The 25,472-nt window shown below is 45.3% G+C and overlaps 1 protein-coding gene across 1 annotated transcript; it reads left to right on the forward strand.

The window, feature by feature from the left end:
- The first annotated feature begins 18,213 nt into the window (after positions 1-18,213).
- On the forward strand, positions 18,214-23,560 carry LOC106598524 (uncharacterized). The gene is made up of 3 exons (XM_082955384.1): positions 18,214-19,375; positions 20,361-20,485; positions 20,663-23,560. Exons 1-3 carry the CDS (start codon positions 18,332-18,334, stop codon positions 22,680-22,682), a joined length of 3,189 nt encoding a protein of 1,062 aa, XP_082811510.1. The 5' UTR covers positions 18,214-18,331; the 3' UTR covers positions 22,683-23,560.
- The last annotated feature ends 1,912 nt before the right edge of the window (positions 23,561-25,472 follow it).

Below are 25,472 nucleotides of genomic sequence, written 5' to 3' on the forward strand. Positions count from 1 at the left end.
TCCACTGTATTTCTGATCAATTTGATGTTATTTTTATGGACATAAAATATGCTTTTCTTTCAAAAACAAGGACATTTCTAAGTGACCCAAAACGTTTGAACGGTAGTGTACATACATACATTCAGTACCAGTCAAACATTTGGAGACATCTACTCATTCCAGGGTTTTCCTAATATTGTTACTATTTTCTACATTGTAGAATAATAGTGAAGACATCAAAACAATGAAATAACACATATGGAAACATGTAGTAACCAAAAAAGTGTTTAACAAATCAAAACATATTTTATATTCTACAAAGTAGCCACCCTTTGCCTTGATGACAGCTTTGCACACTCTTGGTATTCATTCTCTTTGCTTATTTGCTCTTTGGTCTTCTATATACCAACCCTACCTTGTCACAACACAACTGATTGGCTCAAATGCATTAAGAAGGAAAGAAATTCCACAAAATAACTTTTAACAAGGCACACGTGTTAATTGAAATGTATTCCAGGTGACTACATTTGCATACCACACCAATAGATCCACAGACAATGCCATCGCCATCGCACTGCACACTGCCCTATCCCATCTGGACAAGAGGAATACCTATGTAAGAATGCTGTTCATTGACTATAGCTCAGCCTTCAACACCATAGTACCCTCCAAGCTTATTATTAAGTGCCCTGGGTCTGAACCCCGCCCTCTGCAACTGGGTACTGGACTCCCTGACGGGCCGCCCCCAGGTGGTGAAGGCAGGAAACAACACCTCCACTACACTGATCCTCAACACAGGGGCCGCACAAGGGTGCGCGCTCAAACCCTTCCTGTACTCCCTGTTCACCCATGACTGCATGGCCATGCACACCTCCAACTCAATCATCACGTTTGCAGACAACACAACAGTAGTAGGCCTGATTACCAGCAATGACGAGACATCCTACAGGGAGGAGGTGAGGGCCCTGGCGGTGTGGTGCCAGGAAAATATTCTCTCCCTCAACATTAACAAAATGAAGGAACTGATCGTGGACTTCAGGAGATTGCAGAGGGAGCATGCCCCTATCCACATCGAGCCTCAAGTTCCTCTACGTACACATCACTGACAATCTGAAATGGTCCACTCACACAGACAGTGTGGTGAAGAAGGCGCAACAGCGCCTCTTCAACCTCAGTAGGCTGAAGAAATTCAGCTTGGCCCCTAAGACCCTCACAAAATTGTACCTATAAGCAATTGAGAGCATCCTGTCTGGCTGTATGTCCATCTGGTACGGCAACTGCACCGCCTGAAACCGCAGGGCTCTCCAGAGGGTGGTGCAGTCTACCCAACGCATCACCAGGGAACACTGCTTTCCCTCCAGGACATCTACAGCACACGATGTCACAGGAAGGCCAAAAAGATAATCAAGGACATCAACCACCCGAGCCAAGGCCTGTTCACCCCGCTATCATCCAGAAGGCGAGGTCAGTACAGGTGCATCAAAGCTGAGACCGAGAGAGTGAAAAACAGCTTCTATCTCAAGGTCATCAGACTGTTAAATAGCCATCACTAGCCGGTTACCACCCGGTTACTTAATCCTGCACTTTAGAGGCTGCTGCCCTATGCACATAGACATGGAATCACTGGTCACTTTAATAGTGGAACACCAGTCACTTTAATAATGTTAACATACTGTTTTACTCATTTCATATGTATATGCTGTATTTTGCTGTATTTTAGTCAACGCCACTCCGACATTGCTCATCCTAATAATTATATATTTCTTAATTCCATTCTTTTACTTTTAGATGTATGTGTATTGTTGTGAATTGTTAGATATTACTGCACTGTTGGAGCTAGGAACACAAGCATTTCGCTACACCCACAGTAACATCTGCTAAATATGTGACAAATAGAATTTGATTTGATTTGTTTTGTTTTGTTTTAATCCCATCCTTCAGCTACCCTCAACCCCTCCCATCTATCTCTGAAGACCATCCCGTTTTGATTTATATTTGTCATATATACTGCTAAAAAAAATAAAGGGAACACTTAAACAACACAATGTAACTCCAAGTCAATCACACTTCTGTGAAATCAAACTGTCCACTTAGGAAGCAACACTGATTGACAATAAATTTCATATGCTGTTGTGCAAATGGAGTAGACAACAGGTGGAAATTATAGGCAATTAGCAAGACACCCCCAATAAAGGAGTGGTTCTGCAGGTGGTGACCACAGACCACTTCTCAGTTCCTATGCTTCCTGGCTGATGTTTTGGTCACTTTTGAATGCTGGCGGTGCTTTCACTCTAGTGGTAGCATGAGACGGAGTCTACAACCCACACAAGTGGCTCAGGTAGTGCAGCTCATCCAGGATGGCACATCAATGCGAGCTGTGGCAAGAAGGTTTGCTGTGTTTGTCAGCGTAGTGTCCAGAGCATGGAGGCGCTACCAGGAGACAGGCCAGTACATCAGGAGACGTGGAGGAGGCCGTAGGAGGGCAACAACCCAGCAGCAGGACCGCTACCTCCGCCTTTGTGCAAGGAGGAGCAGGAGGAGCACTGCCAGAGCCCTGCAAAATGACCTCCAGCAGGCCACAAATGTGCATGAGTCTGCTCAAACGGTCAGAAACAGACTCCATGAGGGTGGTATGAGGGCCCGACGTCCACAGGTGTGGAGGGCTGTAAGCACAACCCCCATGGTTGTGCTTACAGCCCAACACCGTGCAGGACATTTGGCATTTGCCAGAGAACACCAAGATTGGCAAATTCGCCACTGGCGCCCTGTGCTCTTCACAGATGAAAGCAGGTTCACACTGAGCACATGTGACAGACGTGACAGAGTCTGGAGACGCCGTGGAGAACGTTCTGCTGCCTGCAACATCCTCCAGCATGACCGGTTTGGCGGTGGGTCAGTCATGGTGTGAGGTGGCATTTCTTTGGGGGGCCGCACAGCCCTCCATGTGCTCGCCAGAGGTAGCCTGACTGCCATTAGGTACCGAGATGAGATCCTCAGACCCCTTGTGAGACCATATGCTGGTGCGGTTGGCCCTGGGTTCCTCCTAATGCAAGACAATGCTAGACCTCATGTGGCTGGAGTGTGTCAGCAGTTCGTGCAAGAGGAAGGCATTGATGCTATGGACTGGCCCGCCCGTTCCCCAGACCTGAATCCAATTGAGCACATCTGGGACATCATGTCTCGCTCCATCCACCAATGCCACGTTGCACCACAGACTGTCCAGGAGTTGGCGGATGCTTTAGTCCAGGTCTGGGAGGAGATCCCTCAGGAGACCATCCGCCACCTCATCAGGAGCATGCCCAGGCGTTGTAAGGAGGTCATACAGGCACGTGGAGGCCACACACACTACTGAGCCTCATTTTGACTTGTTTTAAGGACATTACATCAAAGTTGGATCAGCCTGTAGTGTGGTTTTCCACTTTAATTTTGAGTGTGACTCCAAATCCAGACCTCCATGGGTTGATAAATTGGATTTCCATTGATTATTTTTGTGTGATTTTGTTGTCAGCACATTCAACTATGTAAAGAAAAAAGTATTTAATAAGATTATTTCATTCATTCAGATCTAGGATGTGTTATTTTAGTGTTCCCTTTATTTTTTTGAGCAGTGTTTATTTCAACTGTGCTGTGATGTTTCACAAAAGTTCTGCACCTTTCTATTGTCATAGTTTCTAAAGATTGTAAATTAAAGATACTTTTTTTTTGCTCAGAGTATTATTATATTATTGATCGATTGACTAGGGCTTTTCAAATCATCCAGCAGTGCTATTTGCAGAGATAGCTCCAAGTAAAGGTTGCAATTCTTCAGCCATTCCGGAACCTGTGACCAGAAACAAGCTACATATGGACAGAATTAAGTAAAAAAACGGAAATATCATATTTACGTAAGTATTCAGACCTTTTACTCAGTTCTTTGTTGATGCACCTTTGGCAATGATTACAGCCTCAAGTGTTCTTGGATATAAGCTGGTGCTATAAGTTTGGTACAGCTGTATTTGGAGAGTTTCTCCCATTCTTCTCTGTAGATCCATTCAAGCTCTGTCAGGTTGGATAGGGAGCGTCGCTGCACAGCTATTTTCTGGTCTCTCCAGAGATGTTAGATTGGGTTCAAGTTCGGTCTCTGGCTGGGCCACTCAAGGACATTCAGAGATTTGTCCAGAAGCCACTCCTGCATTGGCTTGGCTGTGTGCTTAGTGTTGTTGTCCTGTTGGAAGGTGAACCTTCACCCCAGTCTGAGGTCCTGAGTGCTCTGGAGCAGGTTTTCATCAAGGATCTCTCTGTACTTTGCTCCGTACATCTTTCCCTCAATCCTGACTAGTTTATTACAAAACAGGGGGCAGGCAAACGGCAGGCAGGGGTCGGTAATCCAAGACAGCATCAAACAGGGACAGAATGGCGGGCAGGCTCAGGGTCAGCAGAGGTCGGTAATCGAAACAGCGTTAAAAAGAAACAGAACAGCAGGCAGGCTCAGGGCAGGCTGAATGGTCAGAACCGGGAGGACTAGAACACAGCTACTGGAAAATGGGAAAACACGCTGGTAAGACTTGACAAGACAAGACTAACTGGCAACAGACCAACAGAAAACAGAGGTATAAGTACACAGGGGATAATGGGGGGAAATGGGAGACACCTGGAGGGGGGTGGAGGCAAGCACAAGACAGGTGAAACAGATCAGGGTGTGACATTGGTTGATTATTTGTATGCTACACAAAGATAAATAGCATACACTTTTCTTAACTTCTTAGAGCTAGGGTCTATTTTCCTGAATTTCTGCCTGACTGACGTGCCCAAAGTAAACTGCCTGTTACTCAGGCCCAGAAGCCAGGATATGCATATAATTGGCAGAATTGGATAGAAAACACTTTGAAGTTTGTAAATGTTGACAAAACAAAATATGCTAGTCAAGGCGGTATCTTTTTGTGTCTGTAAAATTAATAATGCGAGAAATGTTGGTGGAAACGTTTTTATGCGCATATATTGATATAATAACCATCAAATCGAAGTAATCATGGAGTCAACTGATGATATTTTGTGTGGTACTCCCTCTATGACTTGTCGGGAAAGTATGCAGTTTATTGGGCTTCAGATTAAATAAATTATGATGAACTCCACATGAAAACCAGTCGCCAATTGAGGATTATACTTTTACATTCGTAGCTACATCCATCGTAACAAATGTAATATTGATGAGCAATTCACCCTAACCACAACTTCTCACCTGAATAAATTTTTGGAGAATTTGAAGGGGTTGGGCAAAGGCTGAAATTGGGGTTGAGAGTTACGCTTTAAATCTCCTTCCCTCTCTTTTATCTCTTGTTAACAAGTCCCCTCCCTCCAGAGTTGGGCTTCATGGCTTGCGCGCACACCCTCACACACAAAAGACACACACACACAATAAGGGAAAAAAACCACACCCTTAGCTACCTGCAGTTTTACAGTGTCCCAGGCTGGCTCACACACACACACACACACACACACACATACACACACAAGGGCGTGTTACATCTGGAAGAGATCATTACCCACCAAAATATACTCACACTGAGCAATGACAGCACACATCACACAGCTTTTCCAGCAGAAAATAAAAACACAGACGAAGCACATGCTGACACAGACAGATGCATGTCCACAGAATAGTCACATAAATACAGAAAGAGAGATGCACACACATACAGACAGACAGACACTCAGATGTAATGAACTCCTAAAGAACTGTATCTTTGTGTGCTACTATTGACTCATTCAGAGTCTGGTTTAGCGGAGTCAGCACAACTAGAGGCAATATGGACAGATAGAGCATATGGGTTTGTCTCATGCTAGTATTGACCCAGTGTGTCTGACACCAGACTGTAAGAAGGTTATGACAAAGTCAAATCGCTTTTGATCATCAATTGCTGGGCCTTAAATGAAAGTTGTCTCTGTCCTGTAGATCTAGAATGTAGAGTACAGACACAAACCTGGCAGGAGAGGGGGAGAGGGAAAGAGGTGCAGGGGAGGGGGAATGCAGAGGAGAGTCGGGGGATGGGTGACTCTGCAGAACAATCTGTGTGTCAGTTTACTGATCTCCAGCAAATTGCCAGAAATAACAGAGCAATATAGAAGTAGAGGAAAGAGTGACATGAAGAAGAGGAGAAATGGAGGAGAATGGAGAGGCTGGAAGATGAGGAGTGGAAGATGTATAGAGAGGGAGGGAGAGGAGAAGCGACACCCACATAGAGTATGAGTGAGGGAGACAGATTAAAGATTAAGATTAAATGGAAAACATATGCAAGAGTTGGGGACATGTAAATGATGATATGTGAATGCATTAGAGCCATATTCTATTCCAGTCACACACACTGTAGGGTTAATCAATTCACTTTGCTGGTGGTTGGGCAGCCATTTACATCCTCCCTGATGAAAAATACAGCTGACATCAGCACACAATGCTTTTAGCCTCAGCATCAGGGCAAGACCTTGTCAGTTTGAAAGTGTGTGTGTGTGTGTGTGTGTGTGTGTGTGTGTGTGTGTGTGTGTGTGTGTGTGTGTGTGTGTGTGTGTGTGTGTGTGTGTGTGTGTGTGTGTGTGTGTGTGTGTGTGTGTGTGTGTGTGTATGTGTGTGTGTGTGTGTGTGTGTGTTAGAGCACGCGCGTGCTTGTAGCTCAATATGTTTCTCTGTTTCCTCAGTAACCATGACTTTCAGGTTGATACAGACTCCTTGCAGCATAGCCAGCTAAAAGGATAGCCCCATCAAAGACCCCATAAAGCCCCTTTGGGCACTTCACATGGTGGGCTACGACTACAAACAAGGGGTCTCAATGCCAGGGTTCCATAGATGAATGGGGCGTTACTGTAGTGCTGTACAGACACATACATCTAAGGCGAGTTGGATAAATAGTCTGTAGAATGGCTGGGCGTAATGACCTGGAGTGTCATTCCCATGTCCTTATGGGTGTTGGAGGCTTCCATGCCATCTCTGTTCCCAGGACAAAGAACCATAACACAGCTCCTTCAAAGGGGGTCAATGAGGCTGCTTCAATATGGCTTCCATGCTGAGTGTGTCATAAAGATATTATTTAGGGTCATAATAATCTCTGTGGATATGATATGGGTGGTTGGCTGAAGGGCTCTATCTCTATCACATGCAGGGATAAAGATGTTATTGGGATGGAAACGTTCACAATGACACAAGGTTGTAGTTGCTGGATGGATGTGCCTATAAGTGGTTATTGCAGTCTAAATACAACATACTATTTTTTACGGCTAGCTAAGTGAAGCAACACTTCAGGAGTTTCTCCGTTTTGAAAAGTCCTCCCCTGGGAGGGGAACTAGGCAACGGTTTAATTTGTGTGGTTAAGTCCTTAGAGGACCATCTAGAGTAGAACGTCAACGTGCTGCATCGGCCTTATGCTACTCACACATTCAGAGAGGGAGGGAGAGAGAGAGAGCTGCTGATGCATTGCAGATAAACTGCAGATCCTGGATAACCCCTCCCCTCTCATTTCCCATGGACCCTTCCGCCCAAATGCTCAATATGACATCATCACTGCCTCCCCACCCTCACCCTGCATACAGCTCAGCTCCCCAGAGCTTCTGACTCTCCAACCACCCCCGCCCCCCCTCCTCCCCAACACACACACCCCATTCCAGTACAGTATGGTGCTGCCTCACGCCTTATCCCAGGTTACGTCCCTCTCTCCCCATACTAGTAAGCACTAACCAGCCACGCCTATCTATGATATTCACTATGACATTCAGCTCACAGCTCTGCTCAGAGATTTGCTCACAACTCAGATCAATTATTTAAGTTGGATACGTTCCTCAGAGATATACAACATATTTATGTTGATTTACCAGGCAGTTATCTCACTGATTTATAAAACTAGGACATTTACCTTTACAATGATGCCAATACCTGCATCAGCATACTGTTGTCACAAAACTGGGTGGTTGGGATATTAGAATTGGGATGATATTTGAGGTTTATCTCAGAACATGACCATCCAGTCCTGAAGTGCAACAGGACATACCAACCCACTGGGGTAATATTGATGGAGTTTATATACCAAATCCATTGAAGGAAACCTTTATGGCAACAAAGCTGCTCACTAAGGGTAAATATGCCCAGGCAAACAGATGGATACACATGTCTGAGTTGACAGACAAGCAACTCTGTTATCATTGTGAACAACAGAGGACAAAGGATGGCGACTGAGAGCAAGCTGGTAAGCGTGACAGAGATAGAGGGAGATAAAGGTGGGGTTTGGTGGAGAAGGAGAAAGGGATATAAATTAGAGAGAGAGATGTGGAGATGGAGACAGAGACAGAGACAGACTGAGAAAGAGACACAGACACACAGAGAGAGAGAGGACAAAGGGGGCAATGCTCCAGCTGGTATTTTTGAACAACCTGTATGGCTGGCTGTGATGGTCTGTCCACCTATCAGACCGTGTCTGTCCTCTTAACTCAGTCCACCCCTGCAGCGCACGTACACATACACATAACACACACACCCTCAATATCATTTTAAATTACACGTAGACTCACTTCCCTATTCACCTATGAACATTCCTTACACCGTACCAACACACAAACATTGATTGATTGATCGCTAACTCCCTGTTCATAAAACATCTGTCTCTATATGGGAGCACTGACAAAGGAAGTCATTTTTCTCTTTATGCTAATACAGTACCTTGTTTCATTTATAAAATTGACAGGCTCTTTAAAGAAAAAGTCTGAAATGGATAAAAATAGGTTAATTAAAGATATAGACAGCTACATGTACATTAGAAGCCAAGGCAAAATAAACTGCCCTTTTCCACATTTAAACCCATCAATTGTGTGTACATTCCATGCGGGACCAGAGATGGATGTGATTAGAACTTGGACCTGCTCCATCACATGGATCATTCATTCTCTGTCCTCATATCGGTACCCTGTTGGTATGTTGTTGACTTCATACACACACACAGCCTGCTGGGCTTTGGAGAGGTATAGGCTACGCATCACTGCTGTACATCTCTATAAGTATCTCTCTCCCTCCTCTCTCTCTCTCTCTCTCTCTCCCTCCTCTCTCTCTTCCTCCTTCTCTCTCTCTCTTCCTCCTTCTCTCTCTCTCCCTCCCTTCCCCTTCGCTCTCTCCCTCCCTTCCCCTTCGGTCTCTCTTCCTCCTTGCTCTCTCCCTCCCTTCCCCTTCGGTCTCTCCCTCCCTTCCGCTCTGTCTCTCATAGGCTATGTTTACACAGGCATCCCAATTTGGATCTCTTTCAACTTATTGGTCTTTTAACAATAATTGGGCTGGCTGTGTAAACGCAGCCTATCTCTCCCTCACCTCTCTGCATCTGCCATAGTCTCTCTGTGTACATGAATAAAACATTAAGTGTAGAGTAACTCCCATCCTGGGAGTTATGTAGATCTCTGTCCCTCTGCCACGCCCTATTAGCTCTTCAGGGGTTTCTCCGTTTTGAAACGCAGATCACCCCAATACTTCTATTGATTACCTATATATCCAATGCCCTCTCTTCTGCCTACCTTTCCCCTCCTAACCAGAGGGATTCAGATACTCTCATAGTGCTTTTCCTGTGCTATATTTAAATGAATGTAGTCACTCATGCATCAAATATGATAAAGGACTGTGCAGAGACATGCATAATGAAATATGAGGGTGCACTGAGTTTGTGAGATCTTGTTCGGCTACAAGATGCTTCGTAACATACCTTTATTGATAGGAACAGATTCATTCATACGATAAGTGATGATAGCAGATAAGACTTTAATCTAAGTGGATCTATATCAAGTCTCCTCCCTGTTTGAAGCTGAGTCTGCAGGGATGGTGGCCAGCGGAAAGTAGGGGGATGCGAAGAGGAGAGGAGAGCTTTGCAGGCTGGGCTGGGCAGCTTGCACTCTGTTCACAGCCTGCTTCTGCTGCAATGCCACTTAAAAGTGCTCCAAGCCTTCTGCAGTGCGTGTGAGCCCCAGACTGAATTTAAACAACAACCCTTTCTCTAGCCCCTCCATGCATCACATCACACCACCCCTAGCTGTGCCAGACAAAAGCACCTTGAAGGCTGAGTGGCTGGCCAATTGTGCCTGTGTGGTGATCAGTGGCAACCCATCATTCAGAGCAGATGGGGCAGAGCCCCACCTGTTTTGAGCCCTACATTTTTAGCTAATGGCTTGCCTGTTTTGCATGTTATTTTGGCATTAATAATAAATTCAATCAAAGTTTATTTGTCACGTGCGCCGAATACAACAGGTGTAGACCTTACAGTGAAATGCTTACTTACAGGCTCTAACCAATAGTGCAAAATAGGTATTAGGTGAACAATAGGTAAGTAAAGAAATAAAACAACAGTAAAAAGACAGGCTATATACAGTAGTGAGGCTATAAAAGTAGCGAGGTTACATACAGACACCGGTTAGTCAGGCTGATTGAGGTAGTATGTACATGTAGATATGGTTAAAGTGACTATGCATATATGATGAACAGAGAGTAGCAGTAGCGTAAAAGAGGGGTTGGCGGGGGCACACAATGCACATAGTCCGGGTAGCTATTTGAATACCTGTTCAGGAGTCTTATGGCTTGGGGGTAAAAACTGTTGAGAAGCCTTTTTGTCCTAGACTTGGCACTCCGGTACCGCTTTCCATGCGGTAGTAGAGAGAACAGTCTATGACTGGGGTGGCTGGGGTCTTTGACAATTTTTAGGGCCTTCCTCTGACACCGCCTGGTGTAGAGGTCCTGAATGGCAGGCAGCGTAGCCCCAGTGATGTACGCATTACCCTCTGTAGTGCCTTGCGGTCAGAGGCCGAGCAATTGCCGTACCAGACAGTGATGCAACCAGTCAGGATGCTCTCGATGTTGCAGCTGTAGAACCTTTTGAGGATCTCAGGACCCAAGCCAAATCTTTTTAGTTTCCTGAGGGGGAATAGGCTTTGTCATGCCCTCTTCACGACTAATACATGTCACATATCAGTTTGCAAACAATGTAAAAAAAATATATATACTGTATATTTGATTTAATAAAGCCGCATACAAACATGGTCTCTTTTTTGCTTTGTTGAGTAAGGCAGCTCCAAAATGCAGGTATTCACAGTGCTTTCTGGTGGTTTTGGGGCAGCCAGCGGAAAATACGGAGCGTACTGTAGGTGTTGGTAATATTCTCTAGTTGCGCTGTGATTGGCTCAGTGTTCTGTCACTCATGAGGACACTATGTCACTGCTGAGTCTAAGGGTAAAACTCGAAAATTCAAGCCCCTTGGTTGCTGCCATAGAGTTACATTAGTGTCCATCCAAGAAGGCTCAAGGTCATTGGCCACAGATAAAATTATGTCAAATCACGTTATATCTACAGTAGCTTTGATTGGACTGATCATACTTTCAAAATCTTAGCTAGCAGTCATCATCATGAATCAAGTCGTCAATCTACTGGCAAATCCTTTTTAATCCTTGTCATATGAAGAGAAATAATGAATAGAAATGATAAATAAAACATATCGGTGATCATCGGCCATTGGACATAAACATTGCACAACAATTTGGAGTTGTAGTAGTGGATGCGACCACCCAGGCACTTGGAATTAAGGAGGGCTTGGATGGAATAAGGCGGTGCACTGTCGATGTCAAACGAGGGGGTGTGCCAAGGTGCGCCACATTCCGGGATGGCCAGAACTCAGTGAGGTATGGCACCACTGCATTAGTTTTGGTCTGATGGACGCCAGAACGTAGGTCTTGCCTGCAGGGGTGTTGGGAGGTGCTGGGTCGTGGCGTAGGGCCTCTTGGACGGCTGATTGGATTTCCCACTGTATAGTTCACATGACGCAAGACGGAGGCAGGATGGGCTCGGGAGCTGGGTTAGAGGAAGGGGAGTCAAATAGACGGGATAAGGAATCAGCCTCACATTTTTCTTGCCGGGCAGATAGGTGACGGTGAAGTTGAAGCAGGTGAAGAAGAGTGCCCAGCGAGCGTATCTGGGGTTGAGCCTCTTAGCACTTCTTAAGTACTCCAAATTGCGGTGGTAGGTAAGGACAAGTAATGGGTGATGAGCTCCCAGTTTCATGGCGAGAAGCTCTCGGTTCCTGACATCATAGTTCCTCTCAACGGGTGACAGTTTCTTTGGAAAAAAGCCACATGTATGTAATTTGGGAGGTGTCTCGACCCGCTGAGAGAGAACCGCTCCTATGCGGACCTCGGCAGCATCCACCTCCAGAACAAAAGGAAGGGTAGGATCTGGCTGCCTAAGGATGGGTGCAGAGGTGAAGAGGCATTTCAAGGTCTCAAATGCAGTAAGGGCAGTGTCGGTCCATTGGAGGGTACCGGTTTGTGAGAGCTGAGAGAGGAGCGATTGTGCTGCTGCAGTTTTGGATGAACCGGCGGAAGTAGTTGGAGAACCCTAGGAACCGTTGTAGCTCCTTTATGGTGGTAGGTTTGGGCCAGTTGAGCCCGGCCGTAACTTTCCCTTTGTCCATGTTGACCCCTCCTGGTGTCAGCACGAACCCTAGGAAGGTTACCGCAGTAACGTGAAAGGCACTCTTCTCAGCCTTGACATAAAGATGGTGGTCCTGTAGTCATTTGAGGACCTGTTGCACATGCTGTACGTGTTCTGCAAGGGATTGAGAGTAGATCAAGATATCGTCAATGTACACGATGATGAACTGGTTGATCATGTCCTGGAAAACTTCATTCATGAAGGACTGGAAGACTGCGGGAGCATTGGTGAGACCGTAGGGCATAACCAGGTATTTGTAGTGACCCCTAGCAGTGATGAACACCATCTTCCACTCATCCCCACTTCGGATACGGACAAGGTTGTAAGCACTACGTAGGTCCAGTTTGGAGTAGATGGTAGCCTGTCCAACTTGTTCTAGTGCGGCCAGAATCAGGGGAAGAGGGAAGCGCCAGGAAGGAGGTCCATCGCACAGTGCTCCGGGCGATGAGGGGGCAGAATGGATGCCTTTTTCTTGCTGAAGACACTCAGAAACTGGGCATATACAGGTGGGATGTGGGTTGGAATGGCAGACTCCAATCCTTCTATAGAGGTGGCTCGACAGGGTAGACTGAAGCAGTTCTTAAAACAGGTGGGAGACCATGACAGCAGTTCCCCTTGTCGCCAGGAGATGGCAGGGTTGTGAAGGCTTAGCCAGGGGTGACCGATGATGAGGGGTTCTTTAGGTGAAGACAACACCATTAACTGAATGACCTCAGCGTGAAAGAGGCCAATCAGAAGGTTGATACTTTCGGTCATGCGAGTCACAAGACCAGTTCCGAGAGGTTGTCCGTCCAGCGCATTAATCCTCAGGGGAGGATTAACAGGGATTAGTTTGACTCTTAACTGTTGTGCCAATTGTTCGTCAATGAAATTTCCTGCGGCCCCCCGAGTCCACTAGTCCCTCCACAAACTGAGTGACCCATTAGCAGAAAGAAGAGCTGGGATACCAAACTGCCTTTTGGTAATATTCAAAAACGTAGAGGTGCTTACCCGGGTGGAAGTGGAGGGGTTGTGGTCACCCCTTTGTGGAGGGCGAATCGGACAGCTAGTGAGTACGGGGTTACTCTCGCCACAATAGAGGCACAGGTTTTCACGTACCTTCCGTTGTCTCTTGGCAGGAGAGGGACGCGGCCGGGTTGCATGGGTTCGGGGCTATTGGACAGTGGTGGACGACAGAAAGGCGTGGAAGACTCGCAGGCCATTGGCGACTGTGTAGATCTGCGGTCCACCAGTAGGTTGCCAATGGATATGAACATCCGGATGTATTGGTTTACGTCAGTTAAATCTCCTCTGCAGGCCAGTTTGGTCTATAACTCCCGATTAAGACCCCTCCTGTAGACTGTAAGGAGAGCTGGTTCACTCCATCCACTGCCGGCAGCCATGGTGCTGAACTCAAGAGCATACTCTGTGGTGGCGCGATGGCCCTGTCGCAGCTCACATAACAGGTCCCCGGTGTGACAACCTGAAACTGAATGGTCAAACACCTCCTTGAAGAGGGTGTGGAAACATGATTCAGAGGACAGATCAGATCTTTGAGTGGCCCACAGGGCTGTGACCCAATCCAGAGCTTTGCCTGTGAGTAGGGAGATGACGAAGTCCACCCTGTCTTTGTCAGAGGTGAAGTCAGCGGGGTGATGGTCTATGTACAGGTTACGCTGCATGAAAAATCCTTGACATTTCCCTGGGGAGCGTCATATTTATTAGGCATGGATATAGAGGAGGATAAACGAGAGGAGGCTGTGGCACCTGATATGGGTGAAGAAGGAATGGACTGGTGAAGAGGTCGCAGAGTTCATCGAGCCATTCCTCCTGTCGGGCTAGATGTAGCTGCAGCTCCGCTGAATCCATCTGTCGTGTTTGGTGAGGTATTCTGTAATGAACACGATATGAGACAGAGAGCTGGTTTCAAGCGCAGAGCGCAGCAGGTGTTTATTGGAAAGGACCATAGGAGGAGGCAGGTAGCTGGGTCCAGGGGCAGGCAGAAGGTCCTACACGGTAGGTCCAAAATGGCAACAGTACAGGCAGGGAATAGGCAAAAGGTGTCGTGAGGGAGGCAGGCAAAAACGATCATACATGGGAGGCATGAAGGACAAGAAAAAACAGAGATCCGAAAGAAGTGTGTCTCAAAACAAACAATACCTCACAGTGATTGGGTGCAAGGAACTGAACTAAATAGTGTGGGATGATGACATGCAGGTGTGTGAACAGGTGATTAGAATTCCGGTGATTGGGATCTGGAGAGTGAGCTGGAAAGTGGGCTGTGTTCCGGGGATCTATGTGTTTAGAAGTATGAGTTGGACGCAGACGTTACAGTTTGGAAGGAACCAGTGGCTAACTGCAAGCATTGAAAAGCAATCACTAGCCTGCTATTCAGTGGAGTGGCGGTGTGGTCCCAAATCTGGGATTAAGGGTCTCTTTTCCAAGTCTAAAATTATAAACATTCAGCATTGGTCATGCTGTCAATGAAGCATGAGCCCTGACTGTGAAAATATGTTTTGAACGGTCATCCAACTCGGAATTGTAAATCTGGAACTCGGGTGTCTTTCTAGAGCTACGATCTGAAGATCATGATTCAACCTTGTTTTTCTGAGTTCCCAGTTGTCTTGAAAGCACCATAAATCCAGAGAATGCCAGACTTTGATAACAAAATTTGCCCACGAAGGACCGCCCCGCCACCTTCCTGTTCAAGTGATCACAGCACAACAAGGCGAGTACAAAAATGTCTTGTATGCTGCTGCATAAATGATGTAATATGCCAGGGAGATATGCATACTGTATCTAAGAAAGTAATACTAAGTGTATGTTGTGTAGTAAGCTGTTAGTAGTCAACATGCCTCACCCTAATAATTTGGTCTATTTTCCTCTCTTAATTTCGCCTACTGATCTGACTTGGTGGTGCACATGTAGCCTATAACCTGTTTTAGAGAAATGTAATCATTGAATATTGTAAGAGCTTTCATTGTCTGCTTATATGGCCCCTTTATTTAGCCTATTGTTCTGACTTGGTGTGCAGGGAGAACACTGTAAGAATGGCCCATGTTCTGAATTGTATCGTTGTACATTTCAAAGTGCGAAACAAATAGGTATATCGACCACGTCCGTCCTAGCTCGCTCATGTCTTAATCGAAATTACAGATTGCTTCTTATCCGCTTGTCATCCCCGTAAGCCATAGTTTATACATCTAAATTGTCATTAGAAACCATATTTGTTTAAGCAAGTCAGCCATATCAACTATGTTTTTTTTTTTTAAGCAGTAAATGAGGCTGAATGAACTGTTTTGCTGCCAGACAAGGCTCCGCTGATAGCCAGGTGTAGCAGTGGTAAGATGTTGGGACTGCTGTTGGGACTCTGCTGTTGGGACAGCTTTATATAGGCCCTAACAGTTTGTGGGCACCGTTTGTCACCGTTATAGTGCAATTAATGTATTGTTTAGTGTTGTGTTTTACTCCACCAAGATTTACATGCTAAAATCGCCACTGGTGGTGATGTACATGTTTAAAAGGCTGAGGCCAGCAGGAGAGCAGAGAGAGAAAGAGGCAACAGAGGCCAGGTGTCTAGCTCTAGGTCACAAGGATCAGCCAGGAGAAAGTGAGTATAGGGCCATATACATCGCTCAAGTTAACTCAGCCACAACAACACACATTCACACACATTCAGTTAGGATGAGAGAATCACTTTTATGTAGTGAGGCATGGTAACTATCTCTCCCTCTCTTTCTCTCTCCCTCTCTCTCTCTCTCTCTGGGACAAACACAATCTGAAATTGTCTGAGCTCTCAAATGCGTTAGGGCTCACTCCACAGAGCTAACTGTTGCAATGGAAAAACAATGAGTGAGATAACAGAATACAAATGGGTGATAAGTGACAAGTGTCTAATTAAGTCTCAGAGATGGGAATAACTTATTCTTCCCTCTTAACTGTGGTATAAAACAAGGGTTTTTAAAGGCGACTGGAGAATCTGAATCAACCTGACAAACTATTTAAATCTTATTGTGGGTAATAATGTTCTGGGAGGCAAAAATAGCCTTGCCGTTTGTCAAAAATAGTCTTGCTGGTTTTCATAGGATGAGAATAAAGAAGAAACCCGCACACTGCTCTTGCTAGTTTCACTGCTCTTTATTAAGGGATACTAGCAAGAGCAGTGTGCAGGTTTCTTATTTTTTCTCATGTTATTCAATTCTTACCATGTGCCTGCAACAAAGATAGCTCAGATGTGCAAGTGCCTTTTGAATTTTTAATCACTGGTTTTCATAGGATGAAATATTGTCATTAAAGGCAGTCAATTGGCCAAAACCAGAGGCAGCCATTTTGTTGCATTACCTGCTTCAGTTGCAGGGTTTGCAATGACCTTAGTTACCTCTGAAATGGGTAGAGCAGGACTGAATGGGAATCAATAAGACTGACAACACACTGCAGCCAATCAGATCTGTCAACCAACACTGCAGCTTCACTCCTTAGAGAAATCATCTCAATGCAGGGAGGAGATAGCAGCCTCTCTATCCCATGTGCTCTCATCCGCAACCCAAAGACTGTAACTTATGCATTGTATTCTGTATCTGTTTGTGAAACCATATTAATCAAAGTGTTTCCCATCATTGTTAGAGTTGGACAGATAGAGTTACAAAGTCATTCTGAGGAATGTAATTATAGAAAAAAACAGTGTTGCAGTTTGGATGCCTATTCATCACTACATGAAATGCTTTGGTTTGAAGTGGCTCAAAATAAAAGGGCAAATTTGTCCATAACATATTATGATATGCATTATGAAGGTAATATATACTATTGAATGGGGTAAATTGCTTGCATATAAGCACAGGCTGATCATAACTGTAATCTATTCCAATAGCTGTCAATAACTACAACTATGATTAATGCTTCAACATTTCCTGAAAGTTATAAGTGGTCACATAAATGCATGATATTGATTGAACCAACCCCCTCATGGTAGTCTCACTTTATACGTCATCGGTAGGTCACTGATGGTAATCCCTTTGATCTTGGGAGGTTTCCTGTCAAGAAGTAATCAATCACCTATTATTGAAGACTTAGCACAAGCAAAACATCAATATAGGAAATTGGTTCGGCTTTGCACATGTTCATTGGCAAATATACATTATTAATTCAATTAATTTAATGATCAATCATTCTGTTCAATTTGAGAGAAACATTTTCAACACTTTTCAAACACTTGTAAAGGACGGTAATGGTGTTTTGCTGCATTAAGTCGCTGTCCATGGTGTCGATATTGTTATCGCTCTAAATTGCATCGGTAAATTGATCATTTCTGGTATAACCTTTTTTGCTAACTAATAATAGGGGAAATAATAATTAACATGGGTCATTGAACTGCTCCATAAGTTATATTTCCATGCATAGTAATGCTGCACGTTGGCTGGTTGAATTAGCAAATGCAGAGATGCATGTATAATTTTCTCTCTTATTCTAATGTTCAATGTTTGGAGGAAACTCTATATTCCCTCTGTGACAAGAGACAAATGATAAACACATGTACGTCAAGGACACATGAGCTATCCAAAAAATCCTAATGATAATCACCCCATTTCCTTTTTTCTCCCTATGTGTGATCATTCCTCTGTTTTTCAAACGGCCACCCACGAACCCTCACACAAGCAAGTAGTGTTTCACTTACATAGAGTATGAAGGGTTGAGACATGGCCCTCCCCCTCCGTTCGGTCAATGGGCCAGTAAAAACAGTCGCTGCCTTGTTAGCGATAAAGCTTCTCCTATATAAAGGACAGCCGGTGAGACTAAGAATGCTGTGAGCGCCATCCACCCCGCACCTGCAAACACACACACACACACCACTCCTCCACCTCGCACACCTTCCCTTCCATCTGCACACGCAACCCCTGGTCTGGCCGGATGAGTTACCACCCGGTGGACACGATAGGGAGTCCATTCAGGAGAAGTATGGATAGTAGGACCACCTACGGCCGCTCCACTGGCACCCCCTCCAGCGGGTTCCGTTCTCAGTCCTGGTCCCGGGCAAGCCCAGGCTCCACGATGACCTCCTCCTACAAGAGGAGCGTCAATATGCCGGTAGCCCGAGCGTACAGCTCCACACTCCTCAGCTCCGCCGACAGCGTTGATTTCAATCAAACGAACGGAGACTACAAGCGCTCCAACGAGAAAGAGCAGCTCCAGGGGCTCAACGACCGCTTCGCCGGTTACATCGACAAGGTGCACTACCTGGAGCAGCAGAACAGCCAAATCGAAGAGGAGATCCAGACGCTGCGGCAGAAGCAGGTGTCGCAATCCCAGCTAGGCGATTTATACGACCAGGAACTCCAGGAGCTGCGCTCCATGCTGGAGCAGATTCACCACGATAAAGCGCAGATCCAGCTCGACACGGACCACGTCGAGGATGACATCCAGAGAATTAGGGACCGTTTCGACGAGGAAGCCCGCATCAGGGATGAGACGGAAGGCATCATCCGGGCGTTGAAAAAAGATATGACCGACTCTGATTTGGTGAAGTCAGAGTTGGAGAAGAAAGTTCAGTCACTGCATGACGAGATTGCCTTTATCCGCAACAACCACGAGGAAGAGGTGAGCGACCTGTTCGCCCAGGTGCAGGCGTCGCAGGTGACCATGGAGAGGAAAGACATCCAGAAGACGGACATCACCGAGGCGCTCCGGGAGATCCGCACCCAGCTCGAGGGCCACTCCAACCAGAACCTGCAGCAGGTGGAGGACTGGTTCATGTGCCGCTATTCCAAGCTCACTGATGCTGCGGAACAAAACAAAGATGCAATCAAGTCCGCCCGTGATGAGATAGCAGACTACCGCCGCCAGCTCCAGTCCAAGACCGTGGAGTTAGAGTCCGTCCGTGGAACCAGGGAGTCACTGGAGAGGCAGTTGAATGACATCGAGGACCGACACAACAGCGACCTGTCCAGCCTGCAGGTATGATGAGACCCGCTGTAGGCATTATTTTCATACATAAACCCCCAGCCACAGGCTTAATGGTGAAGTATTCTATAAAGTTGTGTTCTTTGTGTAAAGAGAAGCAATGTAGTGGAGAGAATAAATTATATAATAAGATATGTTTTTCGTTGATTTCAAATTGAGAATATTATCACGACACCTTTGAGGTTTTTATTCTTATTTTAAATGTAGGTCTACTTATAAGGAGAGTCCCCTACATTTATAGAGAGAAAGACACACACTTGCATTGTGTCCCCACATATTGTATTAGTTTGATTTTGAACGAACTAAATTGTTTTATTATGTGGGCCCTAAATGCATGCGTTTTAACTAGGCTATAAACTCTGCGCAATGGTGGTGTCTGCGCTTTTGCTTTAGACAGCCTAAATGGCACAATGCTGACATCTTATGGACACAGATGTAACATCTCCAAATGTTGGAGCATTAGGCTACGCATAAGCTGCGACACTTGGTGCACGTCAGGACATTATAGGGTTGGGAAGACATAATGCAGCAGACTGTTTTTTTTTGTTATTTTTTCGTTGCTGAGCCAGAGACTCGGGGCCCTTGAAACACAGTGCTGTTCACTGCGTCAGAATACATTATTTAACACAACAACAGTCCAACCTATCCAATTATTTGCACTTTCACTTTTCATAAATGAGACAGGAGGAGTTCACAATTTCAATTGTTATTGCAATATTTTATTGGAATCTCAAAGTGCTGTTTCAAATGTAGGCCTATACAAGTTTAAATGTGCTTGTGAAGTAATTACCAGGATCACAAAATATGACATTGTATTTTTGATAGTTTTCTTATGATGTTTAGAAAGCAGTGTCCTTATGGAGAAATGTGTCATCCCTACACCAAAAAGAAATAACCAAGTATTATTTCAGGGTTCCATATAGGCATAAGAAATAATAGCTCTTAACCAGCTTGTGTCTCTCGGTCTTGTTCTCTGCAGGAGACCATCCACCAGCTGGATAATGAGCTCAAGGGCACGAAGTGGGAGATGGCGCGTCATCTGCGCGAGTACCAGGACCTGCTCAATGTCAAGATGGCCCTGGACATTGAGATAGCTGCATACAGGTACAATGCGACGACAGAGCGCTAATTAGGCCTAACATTGAAAAAACTTTTTTTTTAAATATATGTTTACTAATTTACAAAACAAAATAGTGTATAAAGATCTCATTTATATATAGAAACTACATTTTTATATTAGGCCTACACTAAACTATATCTCATGTTCTACTGTTCTTGCAGGAAACTCCTAGAAGGTGAAGAGACCCACTTTAGCACTTTCCCTTACCGCCACACCGTTACCTCCTCTAAGAAGTCCAAGTATGAGCCTCCCAAACTGAAAGTCCAGCATAAGTTTGTCGAGGAGATCATCGAGGAGACCAGGGTAGAGGATGAGAAGGATGAGATGGACCAAGACCTGGCTGAGATCGCCCAGGAGCTTTCTGCCGCTCTGGAGACAGAGGCCACAGATGAAGGAGAGGATGAGGGAGAAGAGGGAGGAGAAGAAGCAGAGGGAGAAGAGGGAGAAGGGGGAGAGGGTGAATCAGAAGAGGTTGTAGCCTCCACTGATGCCCAAGTTAGCTCCAGCACACCTGCTGAGGAGGAAGAGGAGGTCAAAGAAGGTGGTGATGAAGAGGAAGAGGGCAAAAAAGAAGAAGAGGATGAGAAAGGAGAAGAGGGTGAGGGTGACAAGGAAGATGATACAGAAGGTGGTGATGAGGGAGAAGGAGAGGGGGAATTAGAGGAGACAGTCCTGTGCTCTAAAGCCCCAGAATCAAAGGCCTCTCCTGACAAAGAGAAGGGAAGCGGAGGAGAAGAGGAGACAGGAGAGGGAGAAGAGGAGGGAGATGATCAAGATGAAGATGCAGGTAGTGACAAAGGATCCAAAGATGGAGATGATAAGGATGAGGAAGATGAGAAGAAAGGAAAGGATGAGAAAGAAGACAAAACAGATGAGAAGGCAGCTGTAGCCAAGACAGAGGCTCCCAAAACAGAAGCCCCCAAGAGTGAGGCCCCAAAAGTTGAGGTCCAGAAATCTGAGGCCCCAAAGCCCTCCAAGCCAGACTCCCTAAAAGCTGAATCCCCAAAGGCTGGGTCCCCCAAGTCTGAGTCACCAAAAGCTGGATCCCCCAAACATGAATCCCCCAAAGCTGTAACCCCCAAATCTGAATCTCCAAAACCTGGCTCCCCCAAATCTGAATCCCCAAAACCTGCTGGATCCCCCAAATCTGAATCCCCAAAACCTGCTGGATCCCCCAAATCTGAATCCCCAAAACCTTCTGGATCCCCTAAAACTGAATCCCCAAAACCTGCTGGATCCCCTAAATCTGAATCCCCAAAACCTGCTGGATCCCCTAAATCTGAATCCCCAAAACCTGCTGGATCCCCTACTTCTGAATCCCCAAAACCTGCTGGATCCCCTAAATCTGAATCCCCAAAACCTGCTGGATCCCCTACTTCTGAATCCCCAAAACCTGCTGGATCCCCTAAATCTGAATCCCCAAAACCTGCTGGATCCCCTACTTCTGAATCCCCAAAACCTTCTGGATCCCCTAAATCTGAATCCCCAAAACCTGCTGGATCCCCTACTTCTGAATCCCCAAAACCTGCTGGATCCCCTAAATCTGAATCCCCAAAACCTGCTGGCTCCCCCAAATCTGAATCCCCCAAACCTGCTGGCTCCCCCAAATCTGAATCCCCAAAACTTACAGGATCCCCAAAATCTGAATCCCCAAAACCTACAGGATCCCCCAAATCTGAATCTCCCAAATTAGGATCCCCCAAGGCAGAGTCCCCTAAGGGTGAGGCCCCCAAACCAGAAGCTCCAAAGTCAGAGGCCCCCAAGGCTGCAGAAGAGAAAGTAGACAAAAAGAGTGATTCAGAGGAAGAGAAGAAGGTAGAAAAGAAAGACGCAGCCATGAACGGAGATGTGGAGAAGACTTCCCCAGAGGACAAGGACAAGAAGGATGAGGGTGGGAAAGAGGCAGAGGAGAAGGATGTTATCTCAAATGGAGTGGACGAGAGCCCCACTAAAGATGACCCCGACCAGAAAGATGATCCAAAGGACCAGAAGGTGGTCATCACCCAAACAGTGGAGACCATCACCACTGGAGAGGACGGGGCCAAGCATGTCACCAAATCAGTCACTGTCACCGAGACTGTGAAGGAGTCTGAGGATTTGATGCAGGAGAAGACAGTCTCCAGCAAGAAGATGGAGAAACACTCTTCCCAGTCCGTCAAGGTGGTGACTGAAACTGAGTAACTGCGCTCCATCCAACCCACTCAGGAGGAACAAAGATGACACGACGACAAGCAATCAACCCAGAACTAACATAACAAAGAAATCATAGAGCTAGAGCGATGTAATAAAGATAACCACTCTCAAACATACAGAAAAGCAACGAGAGAAGCCATATGATGTGACAAAGCTAAAGTTTAAAAAATGCATGTTGAGAGAAAGCTTTAAAAGGGTTTTGCTGCGGATTATATCAGGGAAATGTGGTAGTGGGACAGATTATTAATTGTCTTTATTTTTCCCTGCAGTTCACGGGAGGGCTCACGGGTGGGGGCGTCTGCATGCTAGCTCAGGGAGGGAGTCCCCTCCGCTCTAACCTGTATGTATGGATGGAAGGGTTACAGTTTAGATGCATACTGTATGTGGGTGGGAGAGTGATAGAAATGTATGTTAATTCAAATGTTAATTCAAGAAGTGGTGCCTGGGTTGGAGGATCCACTTTAGAGACACATGTTCAAAAGGACTAGCCTTTTTATGTGAAGATACCAACTGAGCCAAAAATACAATCGTCGACAACACAATATAGTGAAGAATGAGAAAGACGATGGTGCGATGTACTGATGATCATAAACATACAGTACCCGAAGCAACTAATGCATAAAGAACCTTGAAGAAACTCTGAGCCTTAAACATGCTTTTTATCAGTATCTATTATGTTTACCTAATGAGTGCAATTGAAAATAAATATGTAAATGCACACACATCCATTCTTGTATGCATAGGATGGACTTGACTTTAAATAGCGAACATAAATGAGGTGCTACAGTTTGCAATCCCATGTCTTTACTCATCATGAACTATTTCCCAGCAGCATTTGCTCAATAAATGTCATACTGAAATACAAATATGGTCTCTCGTTCCTTTATGCAATTGTCCTGTCATGTCCTTTCACTTGTTCATTTACAGTAGCTGTCTCACCTCAACATGCACACTATTCTATTTCTTCATCTGCTTTCCTGGGGGTGGGATTGCATGCCTCATGATCTTTTGTAGCCTAGAAATGATACAAAACCACATCACCATCCAGAGGCTGTCCTCTACAGAGGCTGTCCTCTACAGAGGCTGTCCTCTACAGAGGCTGTCCTCTACAGAGGCTGTCCTCTACAGATATTTAAAGCTACACTGTAATATGTGCATACCATCAAAGAATGAGCCACCAACCATAACATAAACGATGCACCCCATGGCATTTTCATGCAAATAGCATTTTATTATAGCACTTGATTTATCAAATCAAACTTAATTTACATAGCACATTTCTTACCAAAAACAGTGCAATTCAAAGTACTTCACTTACATAAATAAAATAATAAAAAAGTGAGAAAGATAAAAACAATTGTCACGGTTGTCGTTGGTAAAGGAGGACCAAAATGCAGCAGGTATGTATGTGTATGCTCATCTTGACGTTTAATAAATTCAAAATGAACACCAAAATAACAAAAGAACGAACGATCAACAAAACAGTCTGGCAAGGCACAAGGCTAAACACAGAACAATCTCCCACAAATGACAAACACACCCTAATACATGGGACTCTCAATCAAAGGCAAATAGACAACACCTGCCTTCAACTGAGAGTCCCAACCCCAATTAACCAAACATAGAAACAGACTCACTAGACTAAACATAGAAAAACATGAATATCAAACAGTGCCCAAACACCCCGGAATACTTAAATCAAATGCCCCTTCAACAAACACACCACCCCGAACCACATAAAACGAATACCCTCTGCCACGTCCTGACCAAACTACAATGACAATTAACCCTTATACTGGCCAGGGCGTGACAACAATACATTTCTAGACAAATATAAAATTAAGATAGACAAATGTAAAATTAAGATAGATAAATTAGGATAGTAAAACCATATTAAATAAATTAGGATAGTAAAACAATATGAAAAAAATAGGATAGTTAAACAATATTAAATAAATTAGGAAAGTAAAACAATATTAAATAAATTAGAGGACAGATCAGATCTTTGAGCGGCCCACAGGGCTGTGACCCAATCCAGAGCTTTGCCTGTGAGTAGGGAGATGACAAAGTCCACCCTTTCTTTGTCAGAGGTGAAGTCAGCGGGGTGATGGTCTATGTACAGGTTACACTGCATGAAAAATCCTTGACATTTCCCTGGGGAGCATCATATTTATTAGGCATGGATATAGAGGAGGATAAACGAGAGGAGGCTGTGGCACCTGATATGGGTGAAGAAGGAATGGACTGGTGAAGAGGTCGCAGAGTTCATCGAGCCATTCCTCCTGTCGGGCTAGATGTAGCTGCAGCTCCGCTGAATCCATCTGTCGTGTTTGGTGAGGTATTCTGTAATGAACACGATATGAGACAGAGAGCTGGTTTCAAGCGCAGAGCGCAGCAGGTGTTTATTGGAAAGGACCATAGGAGGAGGCAGGTAGCTGGGTCCAGGGGCAGGCAGAAGGTCCTACACGGTAGGTCCAAAATGGCAACAGTACAGGCAGGTAATAGGCAAAAGGTGTCGTGAGGGAGGCAGGCAAAAACGATCATACATGGGAGGCATGAAGGACAAGAAAAAACAGAGCTCCGAAAGAAGTGTGTCTCAAAACAAACAATACCTCACAGTGATTGGGTGCAAGGAACTGAACTAAATAGTGTGGGATGATGACATGCAGGTGTGTGAACAGGTGATTAGAATTCCGGTGATTGGGATCTGGAGAGTGAGCTGGAAAGTGGGCTGTGTTCCGGGGATCTATGTGTTTAGAAGTATGAGTTGGACGCAGA

The sequence above is a fragment of the Salmo salar genome, chromosome 01 (genome assembly GCF_965601325.2).
Source record: "Salmo salar chromosome 01, fSalSal1, whole genome shotgun sequence".
Classification (NCBI taxonomy): domain Eukaryota; kingdom Metazoa; phylum Chordata; class Actinopteri; order Salmoniformes; family Salmonidae; genus Salmo; species Salmo salar.